The sequence below is a fragment of the Lampris incognitus genome, chromosome 5 (genome assembly GCF_029633865.1).
Source record: "Lampris incognitus isolate fLamInc1 chromosome 5, fLamInc1.hap2, whole genome shotgun sequence".
NCBI classification, from domain to species: domain Eukaryota; kingdom Metazoa; phylum Chordata; class Actinopteri; order Lampriformes; family Lampridae; genus Lampris; species Lampris incognitus.
Window position 1 is genome coordinate 27,089,145 of NC_079215.1, and position 14,914 is coordinate 27,104,058.

General features: G+C 43.9%; 1 protein-coding gene across 1 annotated transcript in view; it reads right to left on the reverse strand.

Annotated features, from left to right (window-relative positions):
* LOC130112349 (junction plakoglobin-like) overlaps positions 1–13,404 on the reverse strand; it is a 25,784-nt gene extending 12,380 nt beyond the window's left edge. The window contains exons 1-3 of the mRNA XM_056279679.1: positions 13,254–13,404; positions 2,173–2,219; positions 643–810 (exon numbers count right to left, since the gene is read on the reverse strand). Of these exons, the coding sequence (XP_056135654.1) occupies positions 643–810; positions 2,173–2,185 (181 nt within the window). The 5' untranslated portion in view covers positions 2,186–2,219; positions 13,254–13,404. The remainder of the gene's footprint in view (positions 1–642; positions 811–2,172; positions 2,220–13,253) is intronic.
* Positions 13,405–14,914: the final 1,510 nt, after the last annotated feature.

A 14,914-nucleotide genomic window follows, 5' to 3' on the forward strand; every position in this document is an offset into this window, starting at 1 on the left:
AGAAGAAGAAACAATGTTTCATAGGCATTAATAACATGACGTCAATGATAAAAGTAAAACTAATGTTGACAAAGGTGTAAAAGTGTTGTTGGTGGTCCTAATAAACAGATCCCAATGCCCAGTACAGTGACAAGGACACTGTGTTGTAGGAGATGCTGTCCTTTGAATGAGACATTAAACTGAGGTCCTGACTCACTGTGGTCATTAAAGATCCCATGCCACTTATCGCAAAGAGTAGGGGGTTCCCCGGTGTCCTGGCAAAGTTCCCAACCTGGCTCTCTCCATCTGGCCAACTAATCATCCCCCCGTGTAACTGGCTCAGTGACTTCTCCCTCGCCACCTCAAGCTAATGTGTGGTGAGCGTTCTGGTACAAAATGGCTGCCGTGTGTAGCCCAGGTGGGTGCTACACATTGGTGGTGGTTGAAGTGAGTTTCCCCCCTTCACTGTTAAGTGCTTTAGGTATCAAGATAAAGCGCTATATAAATGTAATAATAAATAATAATAATAAAATAATAACAATAATAATAATAATATGAATTATATGGGAAGGCACTGTTTTGATTCTGCTGTAGTCATAAAAGCACCTTTCTACCATTTGTGTACTTGAGGTGTGTGTGTGTCTGTCTGTCTGTCTGTCTTACCACCAGGATCTTCACTTGTGACAGTTGTGACTGTGTACTGCTTGGAGGTGGTGTACTCCGAGCTTTCATCATCTCTGACGGTGGTGGCTCCAGACTGAATGCCCGAGTCTGTGCCATAGTATGTCTGCTGCCATTCCGTCACCTTCATCATGCCCTCTGGCTCACCCACTAAAAAGAAAGGAAGAAAGGCCTTGTGAGAGATATTCAGAAATACTGGACAAAACAAATTTCACAACAGATTCTACCACTACATTGACAGGAGGAGAGGCAAGGTTCAGGGCTCCAGACTGGTCACACTTTTGCAGCCACTTTTTTTTTTTAAGGTGGGAGTGATTTTTTATTTATTTTTTTTAATCACAAAAGGTAGCACTGGTGCAACTGCACAATTAATGGACGTTTAGGGAAAAAAAAATTTTTTTCCACTGTCCGATTGTGCCTTACAAACATCTACAATAAATCTCATCACTCATAGGTGGTGGGTGAGGCTGAGGATGGGCAAGGCTAGTATTTGACTATCATATTTGTTTTAACAACCACGGAGGACAATGTTATGTTTATAACAGCAGTTCTGTGCACAGACTGCAAATAATAACACAGTAAAAGTAGGCTGACTACTAAAGTTACATGCATAGGCATGTCAGAAAATGGGCTGGCATTAAGTGGCTGTGGCAGGTGGTTAGAAATTGAGTTTTGATAATCCCAAACATTTGGGAATTGCTTTGTTTACATTAGCCAATGCCAATACTGTTTTTGATTATGTTTCTATTGTAATTGTAACCAAGTTATTATAGATTATCATTATTTTTTTTATTATTATCTAGGGCTCCAGACTGCGACCAAAATGGTCGCATATTGAGAATGTGCTAGCTGCAATTTCATGTGGTCGCATTCATGCTAATCGCACGAATGTGAGATTAGGCAGCGTCTAGATGGTGGCATAGCTCACAATGCCCCCGCTGTTCTGCCGGTAATTACCGGTCAACAGCGGAGTAATTACACCAGGGGCACAGAGATCGGCTAGCGCGTCTACTGAATTCATATCATACAAGTCGGAAAGGTGCGAGCAAATCATGTGCTGGTGCGACCAACTGAGAAAGTTGGCAGCACCAGTGCTAAAAGTGGAAAAGATAGTCTGGAGCCCTGAGGTTTAAAAAGGCTTTTTTTTTTTTGTATGCCATTTATGGTACTACAAACATTACAGCCCCTTCACTGTTAGCAACTGCTTTGTTGGATTTAGGAATGGGACTATACTGAAAAATATAGTTGGATTGGTTGACCACAATCAAGACTTAGACCTTTTTACAGATAACAGTGAACAGCCGGAAAAGAGGAAAAGCCAAAGGGGAAACCAAAAATCCGCAAGCCAAATAAAGAAGAGTACACAATTTCATTTCAGGGTTGGCGAAGAGATGAGGAACCAAAAAATGTTTTTTAAATAAAATAAGAGGAATAGAAAAGAAGAAGAGGAAGATCAACGAAACATAGAAACAAAACATTCATTACAGCGAAAATGTTTCGAGAGTCACTCACTTTGCATTGCCATCCTCACCGCCTAGGCTCAAAACAATGGAGCGAACCTAGAAAAGACACAAAGCAGAACAACCAAATGACGAATTTAACATCTTCACTCATATAAATGACTGTTATGCTACTCAAACATTACCCTTTTAATAAGTTAACAGTCAGGCAAGGTGTGGCAGTGACTTCAGTTGCTCCCTGATCCAGTCATTTAGCTGTCATTCACCCTGTAAAGAGGCTCAGGGAATCAGACACCCTTATGCACCCTGCCCTGACAAACCCACGGTTCAGACCATGCAGCACCGTGGGCCTGGTGGGAGTCTGGGCAGGGAGACAGCTGTGCGACAGGAATGCAAAGCCACTCAGCCCAGTTGACCTCTGACCTCTGCCCCGTCCGTACAGCCGTGGGAGCTATAGGCGCCTGCTGCTGACGCACAGTATCTGCAATCAGGGACTGGCCTAACAGGTTTTGGAGCTCTTGTATGAGCTAGCCAAAATGTAAGAGACTGTGAGCAGGCTTACTCTCACACTACCACTCCTCACACAAAAGCCTCGCCCAAAAACATGCTGGAGAATTTCACCTGAACTGTGTTGGCTTAGTTCAAATGCAACCGCCAATTTACATTCTTCAGCATGCTTTTTGGTTGGGACTAGTCGCTCCTCAGGTTTTTTTTTCTCCCCTCTTTATGCCATTCCCCTCACAAAATCCCTCCGACTCCTGCAGATTTTTATCCATTCCTATCACAGTATGTATTCTCTGATTCAAATAATGAAATCTTACACTTTCCAACTCTTCCTCCTTCGCAGTCACTATGATGCATGCATGTCTTGGGGCGTTTCCATTAAATGCATGATCCTGTGTGTGAGTGACGAGCCCAGGATATAAGTGAGAAGGTCAGTTTCTGACACTTTATTCTTCATTTTTGGTTTTGTCTTGAAACTCAACGACTTATCTCAGATGGTTGTCCTGCATCTTATCCCATTATTGAATTATTGATTTAAAAGAGACATCCCATGGCATTTCTTTTGATTATATATAGCATGAAACAGGCTTGTATTGTCTATTAAAGAATTTACTTGAATCACTGGATTTATAAATATATCTCTCCCCCACTCTTCTACTAATAACATACAACCTTGGGGGGGGGGGGGTCTGCACCTGATGCTGAAGCTAATCAGCACCTGAGATTATTCTCTTATTTTCCATGTGATGGACTAATTCAGACCAGTGCTTGTCCTTATGCGTATATGCTTACCTGTAGGAGGTAAAGGGCAACAGGGGCCTTGATGACCATGCCTGCTTAAAATACATTCTCCCTTTATAGAAAACACAGCCAAGTGACTCATACACAAGTAGTCTTCATTATGCCCTGGGGTCTCATGGGGCCAGGCCAGAAGAATAATCTGTGCTTGCAGGTACACGCTATCTTGCAGATGATACACTGACTCATCCTAGCAAACGCAAGAAACTCTGCTTGTATAGGTGTCGACCTTTTTCACTCCAAATTTTCAAAAGACAAGATGTGATGGTAAAATGACAAAAGATAGTTTGGCCACTACGAGAGGGAATATATATATAAAACCTAATTTTATAGACTGGTTATCCCAAAAGCATGAGAAAATATTGTAATGATCACGGATGAATAGTCTCAGTAGCCCTTGGCTAACGGGTTGGACCCTTTAGTCGAGCGGTTAGCGATGTCTCCCGTGGTGTGAGAGATACGGGTTCGCGTCTCGGCTGCGGCAGTTGCTGTGATTGCCACCCGAATTTGCTACATTGGTGTCAGAAGTGGGATACATGCGGACGTGCTTTCCCGAAGGAGGGAGGTAGTGTAACGTGCGTGGATAAGTAGACACGTTGGCCATTGGCTAACGGGTCAGACCCTTTAGTCGAGCGGTCAGTAATGTCTCCCACGGTGCGGGACATACAGGTTTGCGTCCCAGCTGCAGTAGTTCCAGTGGTTGCCCCCCGAATTCCCTACAATATATAGAAACAGAATCCAGACAGTATTTTTTATTTTTGCAAACTACAAATGAACTACTCGGGTACATATCGGCAGGGCTGTTTCCAGTTAAATGGCAAGTGTTTGTGTGGTGTTTATTTCCCTGGGTGAGGCAGTTGTCTCAGTCTACAGGTGCGGGGCTGAGACACACCCTGCGTATCACCTGGCTGACAGAAAATCTGCACATGTACTGTGTTGTAGTAGAGGTTTTATCTGTTCATATATCAGATGTGTGGAACAACACTCAATCCTCATCTACAGGTTTGGCTCCATCTTGGTTTTCAGCCACAAGTGCACACTGGCCAGCTCTCTGCCATAACACACCCAAGCCTGGCAAACCCATTACGCTCCAATGCGCTGCTCCTAGCCTGTAAGTAAGGGAACATGTTTTCCTAGCGGTCAGCTGACAGTGCCCTGACCTCAGCTGTCCCAGACTATAGAGTAGTTCCAGGCATAGGGCACTTATGCCAGCGGGCTAACAGCAGATAGCAGGAGAGGCTTGTCAAAACTGTATTCAGAGTGGACCTCAGTCACACAGAAAGACAACTGAAATACATTAGACTGAATCTAATGTAGGCGTATAGTTTAAAAGGAATATACAGCACATCTAAGATTCCCATCCGAGTCTGATGTGGTCACAACACCACAACTTAAGCTAAAACATGGAGGCCTGTATGACATCGCTCTCGCTCATAACTAGTTATGAATATCATTTATGTGCCACTCCCTCCCTTGGAAATAAGGAGCTCAAGGTTGTATTGTGGACTTTGTTCTCTTCCCTTCAGTTGTGGAGTTAATAAGTGATACAAACTTTCACTCCTAGTGCACTTTGCTCTTTCACCCTGTCTACCACCACCACCTCCCACATAAACAGACGCTACTACCATGGGAGCAGTACGTCTCTTACAGGATAGATACGAGTCATACTTTTCTTCAGAGTTGAAACACCAATGCCAACCGACACCCACTATCTATTCCTCTTAAGCAACTACTACTATGGATGATTGTTGACTCAGGGGGTTTTGAAAAACCATGCACAGTTAGAGCAGGAATGTGCTTTCGTGAGAGATGCCAGCGAACGAGTTTGAACAGAGCAAGAGAGAGAGAGAGAGAGAGAGAGAGAGAGAGAGAGAGAGAGAGAGAGAGAGAGAGAGAGAGAGAGAGAGAGAGAAAGAGAGATGAATGCTCTTTGGGGCCCAGCCCTGAAATACTGGTGTGACATTCTACTCAAATGTGGTATATTCAATCCGTCCAGTAGACATAAATCTTTTGCTGAAAAACAACAACCCCCCCCCCCCCGAGTAAAAAGAAAATACCCAAAGTTGCTGACCCTCTTTTTCAATAGCATTTTTTCACGAGGTTCACTGAAATAAGTTGGATAAAAGCATTATTCACGGACACTACATCCAAACTGTGACAGTGGCAGAGGTTGAGAAATTAAATTCACGGTGAGAATGGGATCCCGCCTCCCCACAGGCATGACATAAAGGGAGTGTTCCCACAGCGCTGACTGGGCCTGAACAAGGGTGTGGTGATGCAGTCAGTGTTTAGGTGTACATATGGACTGAGTAAAGGTTCGTCTGCTGCACACACCCAATGGCCTGAGGGGTAAAACTGCTGCATGTTCTTGTGACCAAAGCCTTACTCTAGTGACACTATGCAGTTACACACCAAGCAAGTCTACTGGCAATACTCAGTCTGCTGTCTCACAGGTCAGATTTGAACTTTGCAAAACCAAGCAACGAAAGACCTGGTGATGGAGCCTGTTCTATCTTAATTCCAAAAGGGTGAACTCCTACCAACATGGTATGGGTGTATCATGGACATCACTGGGGTCAATGTTGGTGACTGGGTCCATTGCCGTCTGGTCTTCCTAAGCTTAGGCACACCCTTCCTGCAGAGCTTGAGCTTGCAAAGCTAAAAAAGGTCACGTCTCTTTTAGGTCACTCCCGAAAAACACTTTTCACGTGTTAATTTAAAATGCTTTGTGTAATTCTGGTAGTACCTGACCATTTTATTCATGTAGGCTCTGACTGTTTTATAACCCTGCTTTAATTCGAGTTCAGTGTTTTATTGCTTATTTTGTTGCCTTTTTCATCTGTGGGACATTTTGTACCACTCTTATGGTTGCTTTGTATGATATCAGTGCCACAAAAATATTGGATAGGACATTCATGCAGCCTTGATCTATTATATATGGATCACACTTGATATTCAATTTGAATTAGAACATGTTTCCCTTTTGGCTGGGTGTAATGATAAAATCATGCTCTACAGTGAAAGACACACAAATAGAGTTGCATGGTGTTAGGCTGATATTAGGATCAAGGGGGGCCCACAAATATGACAGCTTATGCCCCATTACCAAACATCTGTACAGCTTAATGCACGATCTGAATAGAACCAACTTGTCTACTTGACATACCCTACGGGCTATCCATACACAGACACACACACACAAATCCCCTGACATGCAACACACCATTCGGTTAACTTATCCCGTTTCCCCAAGTGACTTAAATACAACATCCTCCACACGTCCATTCCAACCCGCTTTATGTACTAAATGGCTTTGTGAGTGGACGGGCGGCCAGCTGGGCTTTCCCTGTTAAGAGGCTGCGGTTAGAAAGCGCTCCCTTGACATTAAATGCTTTTTGTGCATCTGTCTGGCTGTCTCGCTCACTCCATCATGTGGCTGGGATCCAGACTGGGAGAGAAAATGGAGACCCCCAAAACCTCCTCTTCCCCTTATCTCATTCCTCCACCCCCCGCCACCCACCACTCATCGTAACATGGACTGTCATGGCACTGTTGTGTAGGCAGTGGGGGCTAATTGCATAGCTGCTGGGTATAAATCGATATGGGAGGATGTGAAGTGGTGCAAGGCTAATGGATCTTTTGTGGTGGGTGACAGGAAGCAGTGGTCACCGCACTCTATGACTCACCATCACCATCACAATCAGGCTCAGGGTTAGTTTCTGTCCGGACGGTGGCCTTTTTTTTTTTTAAGTTTTGTACTGAACATTTGCAAATGTTCCCACTTCCAGTCATTCCCTAAAGGTAAAAGTGCGATTCCAAACTAGGCTGCAGCAAGGTCAAGGGTTAAAGACAGCGGAGAGGATGGAAAAAAAATAGCTTGGTGTCAACTTACTGTCAGCAAAAATACAAAATACAAAAAAAAAGTTGCTGAACATTAATCAGTTCACAAGTACAGGTAGCTGATTAAAACAAAAAAACAAAAACAAAAACAAAACACAAACAAGCCTGAAAGCTGACAGACACTGCAGAAACAGAATTGGTGTAGTGCTGCTGTGCACTTGCGCAAGACTAAGTAAATTTGCAAGAGCATTTGTGTGACAGATACACTATACTCCATCTGCCCTTTGCATGAGTATGTGGATTACATTGTGAGTTACTCAACCTTCTGAGGTTGGTGAAACAAAATATCATAAACTGTAAAGAATGGCAGAATTAGCTTCACGTTATTCACTTGGTGCTCTGTCAGATATTTACCAAAGTTTCAAACAGAGGACTGATTGTCAAGCACAGTTACTGCACCAATAAACAAAATAAACAAGAGAATATATGACCCAAGACTGCAGCTACTTAGATGAGTGGAATTAGGCCAGTGCATACAGTATGACTGCTGGGTAATTCATGTTGTTTACTCCCAGCAGAGTCTCGCAGTGAATCAAAGGAAATGCGAGTTGTCTTGGAGGAGGGGTGCAAGTGCAGAACTAGATCAGATTACACAGGGCTAGTATGCAGATAGAGGAGGAGAGAACTGGTAAAAAAAAAAAGCTGTGCCGGAAATCACCATAAACCTTCATTTACATTATTTGCACAGCGACAGAGTTCACAGACAGGTCCAGAAAATATGGGCAACGAGACAATTAAAGAGGACAGAGTAGAAACTAAGTCCACAGATGAAGGGGCAAGGCCAAAGTTTATTCTTTCAAATCATGACAAGACTCAATTAAAAAAAAAAAGGATAGGATGGAACTCAAGTAGTTAAATATGATTCCATGGTTTTTTGTTGTTTGTTTTTTTTTAAACTGAATGAAATATTTGAAAGTCTGGTGCCCTGCTCTTTTGTTTGAGGATGTAGAGGATGTTTTCTGATTTAACAATTTTGTGCTGGGCCTCATATGGGATGCCCCCCTCCATGTTGTTTGGCTGTGGGGAGGAAGGAAGTGGATGAACTAAGTCTCTGATACAGGACACAGAGCTTCTGTGTCCCAGTTACTTTGTTTGGGGCGAAGGGGAAAGAGCTGCAGCATTGTCCAGCTGGCCACTGTGACAGTGAAAAGCAAACCAGGTCTCAAGTGTCTCCCGCTGGATGCATCCAAAAAGCTGCAGCACATCCGTGGGGTTGGTTCTGTTTGTGCAACGGCCAAGTTTGGTCGCTGTGTCCAAAGCCCTCTCTCAGGTCCGGGAGGTAGGGAGTCCTAGCTTGCACTGCTACGGCTGTACTGGTGAGCACTGAGGCGATGTGACAGATGATGAATATTTCAGGGAGATCGGAGGCGTAGTTGTGGGGAGGGGGGAAGCTTGAGAATACAGCACACCCCATGAAAAAGTTCAACTGTCAAGTTGAGGGAGCCAACCAGACATCTAAAAGAGGTCCCAGCAGAATAATGTAAAAATGTATTTGCAGTTTATTCCATCGTATCATGCAAGACATGACTAAATAAATAAAAACAAAAGTTTGAATCAAATAAGGTAGGGCTGAACATTATATTGTTTAAGCATCGACATTGCAATATACACATGTGCAATAGTCACACTGCAAAGGATGCAAAACAAGGCAAATTGGGCTCATCTGTCACATCACACAAACTTTTTTTTTACTGCTTGATAGAAAATGAAAACAGTCATTTAAAAGAGATTTTTAAGTTAAGAGGTTTGTACTTTTGCAATGAATGTTAAGTTAGCTTTTTTTCCCCATGTTAATTCCCTTAAGTGATATTGCAGCTTTAAGTGTAATGCAATATTTCAAACAGGAGGACAGTGATAAGAAGCCTCCTGTAATCTGATGAATCCTCAAGACGACACCCTTCGCTCAGTCATTCACAGACTAGCCCTCTTCTTCTTCAGGTAACCAAAGTGCATAACAAATGCAGTGCTGATCAGGGACTATCCTGGTTTGATGGGAGAGCATTGAGGTTGTTCATACTCAACCAGAGTATTAACCCCCCCCCGGTGAGCTACTGAAGCTCAAAGCTGCACATATCTGGTGAAATTACAGTAACTCTTCTTTCTCTCTAATATCGTAATTCATATTGCAATGACAATTATTTGCTCAATATCATTCAACCCTAAAATGAGGAAAATGAGAAGAAAAAAAAGATTGTGAATTTCGACCAACATTTGTTCCACATCTGCTACTGAATCAGCCGTCGTTTCACTGTTTTCATTTGGCAATATTCACTCCTTTGTGAGAAGCCAACAATGTTCTACTTATATATGAGGTCAACCAGTGAAGTATTCTTAGTGATTAGCATTCCTTTTCTACCACGCCCAATCTCCCATTGGAGTGTCATTAAGGGATGGGTGAGTAGGTGGTAAAGAGGGAGAAAGACACCACAGGACTCGTCCAATCAATGTGCTGGGAAGTACAGCTAAGCCAAATCACCCGACCGTGAAAACTTTGTCTTTTGAGTCAGAGCCTGAATCTACTTTGTGAACTCCCTACTTGGGCATGCAGAGCTGTGTCAGTAATGAAAAAATGATCAGTGTGAATATATTCATGAAGAAACAGTAGGATTCAGCTATTTCCAGAATGCCGTCGGTTGATGGACCGAGTGTCTTAAGCAGGCCTTTGATAGGAGCTGACATGAAAGGAAGAAGTTGGCAGGAGACCGACATCCTAAAAATGCAAGTGATGGGAAAAAACCAGCCATTAGGCCTCTGACATTTTAAGCGAGGGGGCATCTTCTTGTCCTCTTTTGATCTAATCCAGAGAACTGTCTAAAACAAAAATAATTCCTTTCAGTGAATGCAATGGCAGCTCAGCAGGTTTCAGATGGCCAATGCCAACTTAACTTCCTATCACACTGTGCTGAAGACCTGTTGGAGGTTTCTCAGAGGAACTCCAGTGGAAGAATAGATCTTTTTAACATGATTCTTTGGCGGTTTTGTTTTTCGTTCAAGAACGCCCCCCCCTCAAAAAAAAGAAAAAAATCTTTGGAAAAATTTATTCGCTGTTCCACCATTTCCCCCATTCCTGCTTGCTGGCTAACTTGAATGGATTATTGCTTTTCTTTAGCTTGCACACACAAGCAGCCTGTAAAGCTATCCACTTAGAAAAGGGTTACATGACGCAACAGTTTTCCTTTGGATATGATAGACTGCGGTTTCTTATGGCAGTGTTCTTCAGCTGAAGATAGCAAAAGATGGAGCCAGGGATGTCTGGGACCACGCAGGGTGGAATAAATCTGCTTTGGATGGATAACAGCATTGTCTGTCCAAGATCTTAAGCCTGTGGAATTTAACCCCTCGGAGATTATAATGCGATCACACCACCTTCCCTTTAAAATCAACCACAAAACCCCCCTGTGATTGCTGACCGGAGGCTTTATCTCCCTGCACCTCGGCCTCCATCTGCAGCCCAAGGCACAAAGCCACAGTGGTATGCAGATACAAAAACACATTTTGGCCCTTAGAACAGGTTCAATATGACTCCTGACAGGGTGCAATCCGGACCCAGCAAAGAGCACACCGCGCACACGCACGCACACGCACACGCACACGCACACACACACACACACACACACACACACACACACACACACACACACACACACACACAGACAGCGAGAGAAGAGATAAAACGATCAATCAATATTTAATGAAGCCTTAAGAACAGAACAAAGAATGTAGGGGATACACTATACAGCAATCTCTTTTACAAAGTTTAGGCTTGTTCATGAATAGTAGGATCTCTTGGCCCCTCGCTCTACTAATGTGGGACAATGTCAGGAATTAAGCAGCATGTGTGTGTGTGTGTGTGTGTGGGGTGTGTGGGGGGGTGCATGCAGGGATGCAGAGATTATCACCAGTGCCATCACAGCTGTAGCTGTGAATTATCTACAGTAAGTAAAGCTAGTCCCCCCCTAACCCCCCCTCAAGCAGGAACAGCTCTCCCACCAAACTACTGTCTACTCCTGCAGTACTTCATGGCTCAGATCCAGGACCTGCTTGGTGGAGGCCAGAACAGCAGGATGTACGGACACTGTGAGGCAACCCTCCAAAAAAAATCAACCTGACACACATTCAATAACCTCAGCTGGGCTCACTTGGTTTTGGAGTACAGCTGGATGCCAAAAATCTCCTTGGTTGCGATTGCTCTTTGTGGCCTACATTGGTATTACTCACTGGTAATATTGGAAAGCAATTTTATGTGATTCACTGCTCAATAAGTAGTGCCCTCTTTGTGAGTCAGCAAAAAATTAAAATCAAATTGAATAAATGAAAAGAATTTAACCACCCCCACCCCCCACCTCCTGTGACTGTTTAGACTTTAATTCCAACTTGACCCATGTCAAGTTTGACTTTTACCAATATTAAAGTCGTGCCTGGACTGCCACAAATGACTTAATCTCATAAGGAAAGCGGATAAACGTCATTTTAGCTGGATGTTAATTTTAATGGATGTCCTTATGATGAAATCCAATAGGAAATGTGTGTTTCAGCCATCCCTGAGTAGAACTGCTTAAACTGCTGTAACAAACTCTCTGGGTGAAGATGAGTCAGGGTCAAGACGGGCTGCAACGAAGACAATGACACCATGGAAGAATCAGCAACACCTGGCAGTATCTCTCTACGCCTTTTATGAGCCACACTGGCATGAACGTGAACGCATGAGTGTATAGGGAAGCTTGTAAGGACAAGACATTTTATGTATAACTATCTCCATGTTCATTAGTGGTTCTTTTTACAAGATGTCACTCTCACACACCATCAATAATTCATTCAAAATGTGGTGTCATTGAAAAAGAGCAGGGGCCTGGTGTGTTGAGGGTCAGTTTCTCATCAAACCCTTTCTGGTTATTTATATAGGGTACAATATTAGTGGTAGAAATGTTAGCCTTGGGAGACAAGTTATAGCTAATTAAATTATCATAGTTATAACAAATAAAAAAGAATGTCACTGCTGAGTGTAAACTATTTGTTCTCTGTGAAAGGTGCTGTGCCATGGGCAAACTAGTAACACTGCTGTCCACAGTACAACTTTGTCTTGCCGTCAGATGAAGGTTTCAACTGTGTCAGATCAGAACTGATGGTGGTTACCCCCCCCCACACACACACACACTTGTTTTTCTATACTTGTGAGAACCCTCTCTGACTACACTCATTCCCTAGCTCCTAACCATCAGAGCTACATGGCTAACCTTAACCTTTACCCTACTCCTAATTCTAACCTTAATCCTAAACTAAACAACTCCTAACCCCAAAATAAATCAGACACTTGGAGGAAGTGAGGACCGGCCGACACGTCCTCACTTCGCAAACACATCCTCGTTATGGTTAAGAACAAATCAGAATTGGTCCTCACGAATATAGCTGAACGAGAACACGTTCAAGCCCCTTATCGTGACTCGAGCGACGTCGAGTTGACCAAACGCATCGGGCCAAACACCGGAGCGTTTGCCACTCAACACCAGTTGATCAGCAGGTTAAAAAAAAGGCAAACTTTAACCCGAGTTAGGTGACACCGACTTTACCGTCAAAACAGGCTTGGAAAAAGCACTTCTTCTTTTCTTTTTTTTTTTTTACTGTGTGGCTGATTTAGGGTGAAGCACGCGGAAATACCAAAGACAGTGTTACATCTAAGAACAGCAGACTGCGTTACAAATGTGTGTCTTAATCATTTCTACGTTAACGTTTATCAAAGCTCGGAGAGAATCAAATTAGGAAATAACGAGCAAGAAAAAAAACAAGACAACAACAAAGTAAAAAACCCCAAGGTGCGGGGGGGGGGTGAGGAAAAAAGTCACAAATCGTTCATGACAACAACAAAGCCACTTAAAAGAGGGGGGAAACCAATATATAATCCAACGCGTGTAAGCACTAGTGTTAAAATCTTACCTGTGGAAGTACGCAAGTGCTGTCGTCGTCTTTTCAGATAGTCCCAGGCCAGCTGTGTGTTTTCTGGGTATCGCTGTACTTCGCCACTCACCCCGGACTGCTGGCCGACGCTCTTCTGAACAATGAGTAAAAGCGTCACCTCAGCCGAAACTCCGCCTTCCGCACCACCGACAGCCCGCTGTGTGAACACGACCCCACCCTAGTGGCAGGCAGCCCTCCAAAAACCAGACAATCCCTACCGGGGGAAGAAAAGCCGGGGTGTATTTGCGGAAATAAACAGCCGATCAAAGTGGCTTTCCCCCACCCCCCCTCTTTAAAACGTGTTTAATAAACTTAACAGCGGATCGAACGAACGAGGGGACGCTGTCTCAGTTCAACCTGGGGTATGCACCAGTATTGTTGGTGCACTTCTCTCTTTCTCTCTCTCTTTCGTTAGACACCTGTAAGGACGGGGGGGTCGACCACACCTTAATTACGTCACGAAACCTAGACAAGAAATGAGTCACACATAATCGGGAGATTGTTTACGCAGAACTATCAGATTCAGTGGAAAACAGTCGTGTTTGTTCAACGTTTTTGACAGTGACGTTAGTCTTGAAGAAATCGTGGAGGTCTGATCATGTCCTCCCATTGGTAAGAGGTGGAGAGAGAGAGAGAGAGAGAGGGAGAGAGAGCGAGAGAGAGAAATGGCGGTGTGTGTAGTTTTAATATTGTGCGACTGCTCTTTACTTTCATATCAGTAAAGTACATTGAACTGAGCAACTGTGTGTGTGTGTGTGTGTGTGTGTGTGTGTGTGTGTGTGTGTGTGTGTGTGTGTGTGTGTGTGTGTGTGTGTGTGTGTGTGTGTGTGTGTGTGTGTGTGTGTGACCTGAGTTTTTAACATAAGGGTGAGGACATTTTTGCAAAGTGAGGATGTTTCGGCTGGTCCCCACTTCTCTAAAGGTTTATTTTAGGGTTAGGATTTGGGGTTTAGGGTTAGAATTAAGATTAAGATTAGATTACAGTTAGAGCAAGGGGGTGTGTAGTTCTAATGGGTAAGGTATGGGTTGAGGGCTGAATGTAGTCAGTGAAGGGTCCTCACAAAGACAGAAGTGTGTGTGTGTGTGTGTGATGAGCGAGAGGGGGGGAGAGGGGGACAGAAGGGTAGAGAGACAGAGAGAGAGAGAGCTGTAATAAAGCCAAAATACACCGGCATTGAACGGCGCGCGTCAAAACAGCTGCCCCTATTATTTTCTACCTCACACCAGCGGCGGCTAGGGCGCATGCTGGCGCTCGTCAACGCGTCGCCCTGCGACACTTCACGCCACTGTCCTATTTCCAGCCTCGCCGCCCCTGAAAAAAAAACGTTTTTTTCCCCCCAGAGAAAAGCTGTTTTTTTTTTTACTTCCCGGCTCCCTTAGCAGCCCTGCTCCCGGGGCAGTTAGACGTCCTCTCCTCACCTCATTTTGTCGCTGTCTCACAATGGATGAGGGACTAGTTGTTGAGTTCGAGAAATATCCCGAGCTATACGACCCACAATCCCGACCCGTCATTACAAAGACACACACAAAAAAGAGAAGATATTGCCTGGCGAGTCATAGGTCTGGAGATTGGCTCTTTAGGTGAGAAATCACATTATCAATTTTTCAAGTTATTGATCAAAAATGGCCAACTACTATTT